The 5,965-nt window shown below is 36.5% G+C and overlaps 1 protein-coding gene across 1 annotated transcript; it reads left to right on the top strand.

The window, feature by feature from the left end:
- Positions 1-1,387: 1,387 nt before the first annotated feature.
- On the top strand, positions 1,388-3,626 carry LOC121790055 (transcription factor DIVARICATA-like). Its single transcript, XM_042188349.1, has 2 exons — positions 1,388-2,590; positions 2,857-3,626. The coding sequence occupies exons 1-2, from the start codon at positions 2,199-2,201 to the stop codon at positions 3,344-3,346; spliced, it is 882 nt and encodes a 293-aa protein (XP_042044283.1). The 5' UTR covers positions 1,388-2,198; the 3' UTR covers positions 3,347-3,626.
- Positions 3,627-5,965: the final 2,339 nt, after the last annotated feature.

Genomic DNA, 5,965 nt, shown 5'->3' with positions numbered 1-5,965 from the left:
GCTCCATTGCAGCGCTCGGATCGCCCAGCGCATAGCCCGGCGGATTTTTTATTTTAATATTAAATTTTGTAAAATATTTTTAACTATAATACATATAATAAAAAATATTAAACTTATATTTATTCTTTTATCTACTATAATAAAAGTTATATTGAAATTAAAATTTATAAAGTATTCACAAATTTAATTTTTATTATAGGTAAATTTTTTTATTAATTTTAATTTTAATTAATTTTTATAAAATATTTTATAAATTTTAATTTAATTAAATTTTATTAAAGGTAAAAAATATCTTATAAATCTTAACATTTAAATAATTACATTAATCTGGTTAATTAGATTCATTATTAAATTATTAATTTGGCCAAAACATATTTGACCGATAAGTTTTACTGAAATATTAATTCTAGATAAAAACATATTGTTTGATACAAAAAATGTAACATACTTTTAATGTGTATAAACAAAAATTCTTTTATAGAAATGTAAATTATCAAATTTAAAGTTGAGTCTAATAAATTATTTAACCGCAGAATTCATTTTAATTCATTATTTTGACATGCATACTTCGGTCAAATATGTTTTGGCCAAATTAATAATTTAATAATGAATCTAATTAACCAGATTAATGTAATTATTTAAATGTTAAGATTTATAAGATATTTTTTTACCTTTAATAAAATTTAATTAAATTAAAATTTATAAAATATTTTATAAAAATTAATTAAAATTAAAATTAATAAAAAATTACCTATAATAAAAATTAAATACTTTATAAATTTTAATTTCAATATAACTTTTATTATAGTAGATAAAAGAATAAATATAAGTTTAATATTTTTTATTATATGCATAGCCCAGGAGAAGAGATTTCTCTTCACATTGCTCGAGAGCATGAATGACGGTCTGCGTGGAGGCGGCAGCGGAGGCGGCGGTGACAGTGGCGACGGAGGCGGCGGTGGCAGTGCCGACGGCGACGACGGAGGCGAGGGAGTCGGCGAGTGATTTTTTTTAAGTAATGTACTTTTTGCGATTTTGAATGTCATTTTTTTTATTAATGTACTTTTTTAAAATTTTTGTACTTTTTTTAATTTATTGTACTTTTAAAAAAAATTAAAATAGTATTATTAATGTTTCCCGTATATGTCTCGTAAATTAAATTCTGTATATTGTGTTATTAGTGATATGGCTATTGATGTGGCTGGGCTATTTATGATATGTGTAGGCTATGACTGGGCTATTTCTGATGTGGCAGGAGGATTTTTAGTATTGATAATGTGACCGGAGGAGTTTGTAGTTGGGCTATTGTTGGGCTATTGCTGGGCTATAACCACTATGGATGCTCTTATAACGAGTTGCAGTATCCACAATCACCATTCCATCCAATCAAACTTCACCACCTTCCACTACCCCACCCCCCAACAGTCTACACTCCTTTGCGGATGAGGATCTATCTTTCTTCCCCCCTCATTCTCTAGGCCTGTATGGGGTCAGGCAAGTTGAGATTCATTTCTTGAAACCAGCTAAGTAGATTGCTCTCGTTTCTTCCATGCTCTCACACCAAGCAGGAGGAGAGGAAAAAGCAAGAAAGGAGAAGCCTTTTTCCCACTTTTTTTTTTGGTCACAAAATCCTATAACCCCCCCCTCTCCCTTTCTCTCTCTCATAATTCAAGAGTTACTCTCTCACTCATCAAGGCTTCCATCATCCAGCTTTTGTGACTGTTCCTCTTCAGATTCTTCCTGCCCCTTCCCCTTTTGCAGCCCTCAGGTTTTCTTTGTTGCCAAATCAGTGACTCCCATCACCCTAGAGAAAATCCCTTTTCCTCAGATCAATGAAACTTCCATCCTCCATTTTCCTATACTCCTCTCTTGCTTCCAAGATTTGATTTTTTTCTTCTGGGTATTCTCAGATCTTATTAGTCAATGGTTTTATTCTATGAAATTCAAGAAAAATCCCATCTTGATTTTAATCTTTAGGTTTAGTACCCCAAATTGAGAGGATTTTTCAATTTAAAAAAAGTGGGTTTTTTTTTCTCTTTCTTTTTGAGATTCCTCCAAGTGAGGTGGATGTGGAGGAAAAAGGTATTCTGATTCCTCCCAACACCAAATGCTTCTTCCCTGATTTAACATTGATTTATGCCATTCCCAACCTTCCCACCTCTCCGCACTTGTCTCTTTTTCTCTCTCAAAGGTGGGACATGGAGATCTTATCACCAAGCTCCTATTTTTCGAATTCAAGCTGGCTTCTTGATGACAGCAGGTGGAGCGCCGCCGAGAACAAGCTCTTTGAGAATGCCCTCGCATTGTTCGACGAGAACACGCCTGACAGGTGGCAGAAGGTGGCGGCGATGGTGCCCGGAAAAACCGTCGGCGATGTTATCAGGCAGTATAAAGAATTGGAGGATGATGTCAGCAGTATTGAGGCAGGGCTCATCCCTGTTCCTGGCTACACCACTTCCTCCCCTTTTACCCTTGAATGGGGCCATGGATATGAGAATTCCTTCTCCGGTGGGAGGAAGGCTCCGCCGCCCGGGAGGCCGTCGGAGCACGAGAGGAAGAAGGGGGTGCCTTGGACAGAGGAGGAGCATAAGTGAGTTTTTTTGGTTTGTTATTTAATTGCAAGTTGGTTTTGCATATGAACTTGGCAAGAAATTTCATTTCAAGATTGGATTTTTTTGCAAGATTATGAAACTTTTGGTACTAATGTTTTGTGTGACATAGTTTTTTGAATTGAATGGATATTTGGGTGTGTGTGTTCACTTCATTAATGACCCCATTTCAAGATCAAGATCAAGATCACTTTTTTTCTTCTTGGCAAAGCATTTGACACAATTCTTGAATGATATTATTATACAGATTGTTCTTGATGGGGCTGAAGAAGTATGGAAAAGGAGACTGGAGAAACATATCTAGGAATTTTGTGATCACAAGAACTCCAACACAAGTAGCTAGCCACGCCCAAAAATACTTCATCCGGCAGCTCTCGGGCGGCAAGGACAAACGGCGAGCCAGCATTCACGACATCACGACAATGAACCTCAACGACCACCAGGCGCCTTCCCCGGAGAGGAAGAAGCAGCCTTCACAGGAGCAGCCCTTAATTCTTTCCCCCAAGTCGGAGAAGCTGTCGAGCTACCCATGGACTCAGGCTAGCAATGATGCTGTCATAGGGTTCAGCTCACTATGCCATGGGAATATGTTTGCCTCCTCACCTTACAGCATAGGCTCGTTCGGGCACAAGATGCACGGCCAGCACCTGCAACGGGGCGTGGTGCATGACGCGTTCATGGGATCCCAAAACGCGCTGTTTCAGACGCAGCCCGAGCTGCACTACCCCAATGCATGATGATGGATGCATTTGATCTTGTTGGTTTGAGAAATGCATAGTTAAGAATTTTAGCCTATAAGCTTAGCTTTGTTTGTGATTTTTATTGATTTTCCCTTTTTGTGAATATGGTGAGATTTGGCATTTGAGGTAGAACAGTGTTGGTAGGTATGAAGTAAAAAAAGGATTCATAAATATTAATCTCAAAATGCCAAGGATTGAAAGTAAACAATCTTCATGTCAATACTCTTTGTAATTAAAAAAGATCTAAGATCCATCAATCATTGGTGGAATTATATTAGTCCATTTTGCTATATGGCCTACTCTGTTGAGGTTAGTTTGTTTTCAAAGAACAATAACTTCTCATTCATTTTGTTGGAGAGGTTAGTGGTATATACTTGGAGATCATAAATTTCAAATTTGGGTGACTCAGAAACCATTCTTTAGAAATTTGCATAGTACACACAATATGGCATAAATTAGTGTTGTTGGACATGTTGGATTTGACTTCAATGCAAGCTTTTCAGTAGAAGCTGAGTGTGCATCCCAATATTCCCAAGAATCAATCGAAGCTCATTTTACCAACAACAATAAAGAGGAAAACGAAAACAAAAACTGATTTTCTTAAGAGAATGAGATTACTTAGTGATAAGATTCTAGATAGTGTTGCAATCTAGCCCAGTCAACGCAGTTTGACTGGGTCATACGAATGACAAAGATTTAATTTTATATAATTAAATATTATAGAATCAATCCACGTACGTTGAGAGTAGATGATTGTTTGTGATATAATATGATTCCTAGTGACTGGGAAATAGTAGTGTATAAAAGTATCTCTCGTTCTTCCCTACTCTCCCCTTCCCACCTCCTGAAACACTACCGCCAATGCCTTGAACAAGATCAACATGATTGTCAATCTTAGTGATGTGAATGTGGGCGGTAAACCACTATCATCCTCGTCAACCTCTACGAAAATTAACTTCAACATCAAAGTTCACGACTTTTCCACACACTTTAAAAAACATGGAAGATACCTTAATAATTTAACCAAAGTCCTTTAATCGGTATTTAGATGAATTTTCTTCCAAATTTATTTCTAAAACACCTTTCAAATATCGTACGGGCATGGCCACTGGGTGATTTTTTGTGCCAACCCCACTTTTCAATTTAATTCCAAGATACTGGTCACAAGTTGTGATGGAATATTCAGTACTACTACAAAACCAAATAATTCAATGAAATCTGAAACGAATAAGGCATTTTTACTTTTGCCCTCCAACGAAATGAAAATGGCCAACTTATATTCCTTCTATCCTTGCAATATTAATTATCATTATAAATTAAAAGTCAAATGATCGTGGCTACCACACACGTGGCAAAACCAGAGTAGAGTTACACTTCCATCTCCAAGAAGCTTACATTTAGAAATAAGACTCACCTCTTTTCTCATCTTTAAAACTATCTATATGAGAATACCCAATTATATGTATGAATGAAAAATAAAGAAATTGCACAAGTTGTAGCACAAAGTAATCAACTTTATTCCAATATATTATCTACTTAACCAGTTCCAACCATATAAATAGTCCTAGAACCTTAAACTTTCGGTTACCCAATTGGTATTTATCTCTATTCTTGGCTAATATTCTGATTCTTCTTTGCTATAATGAATCAAAGTAAAGACCAACTTTGCCCTTTGATTTTTGGGTGAGTTTGGGGTAGGGTAGGGTTGGCTAGTGGTTTATTCTTGATGTTAATTGGTAGTATGGTTTTTTTCATACAAATAACAAAAAAATTGCATGATTGACATCTTTTGTCATAAATCAAGGAGACATAAAGAGTAAATAACTTAAATATGAAGGAACGTACGTATGCATTCACACCTCTCCCTTGTGGGTACACTTTTGGTGATTATTACTATCAATATAACAATATTTGAAATTTATAGAAAAAAAAAGTATTATTATTTTAATTAAAAGCTCCTTTAGACTCGATTTGCTCTGCATAGGTAAGTTTTTTGAGGCTCTAGTGCAAATAATTAGATTGCATGAATAAGATAAAGTGAGAGAAGAATGGACTTAGTAATCTAAGCCACTAATATCATGGACGAGTTAGACCTCAAGAGCACCCTCGTTCCTGCTCGCCTCCTTCGCAGCAACGAGGGTGTGTGCTTAATTCAATAGCTGTGGCTCTATAGCCAGAGGCCTACCGGAGATCAAGATCACAAATGTGGGGACTTGATCAGTGACGACACTGGCAAGTTCAGCTCCATTGGAGGGGATCTTGAAGTCTGAAACTGTCGCCACCAGATTCCACATATGGACCCTCGCCCACGGACCACAATGTCAAAGGAACTTCCAGATGGATTTTCTTCATAGTTTTGGCCCCAACAACTTCCCTTATAGCTTCCAAAATCGTAGTGCCTGTCTTATTCGAAATCGTTAGTAAAATTGCTTCCTTACACTCAAAAAACAAAAGCACTGGAAGAATACAAAAAAGAAACAGATCATTAGGCAAAGAATCTTGCTATATTCAAGGTCTTGACATGGTTGCTTACGAGGAAATGACATGACAATTCACCGATATGCAACACATGCACGTGCAGGGGAGAGAGGAGGAGAGAGAGAGAGAGAGAGAGAG

This window comes from Salvia splendens, unplaced genomic scaffold (genome assembly GCF_004379255.2).
Source record: "Salvia splendens isolate huo1 unplaced genomic scaffold, SspV2 ctg398, whole genome shotgun sequence".
NCBI classification, from domain to species: Eukaryota; Viridiplantae; Streptophyta; class Magnoliopsida; order Lamiales; family Lamiaceae; genus Salvia; species Salvia splendens.
The sequence above is the reverse complement of the archived record's forward strand: the minus strand, read 5'-3'. Positions and strand labels throughout refer to the sequence as shown.

What these genes read in the sequence shown, in the direction of transcription:
- LOC121790055 (XM_042188349.1), top strand. Translation starts at nt 2,199, where the DNA reads ATGGAGATCTTATCACCAAGCTCCTATTTTTCGAATTCAAGCTGGCTT. An exon ending in TGGACAGAGGAGGAGCATAA is followed by an intron (nt 2,591 to 2,856) that starts GTGAGTTTTTTT and finishes ATTATTATACAG; the next exon opens with ATTGTTCTTGATGGGGCTGA.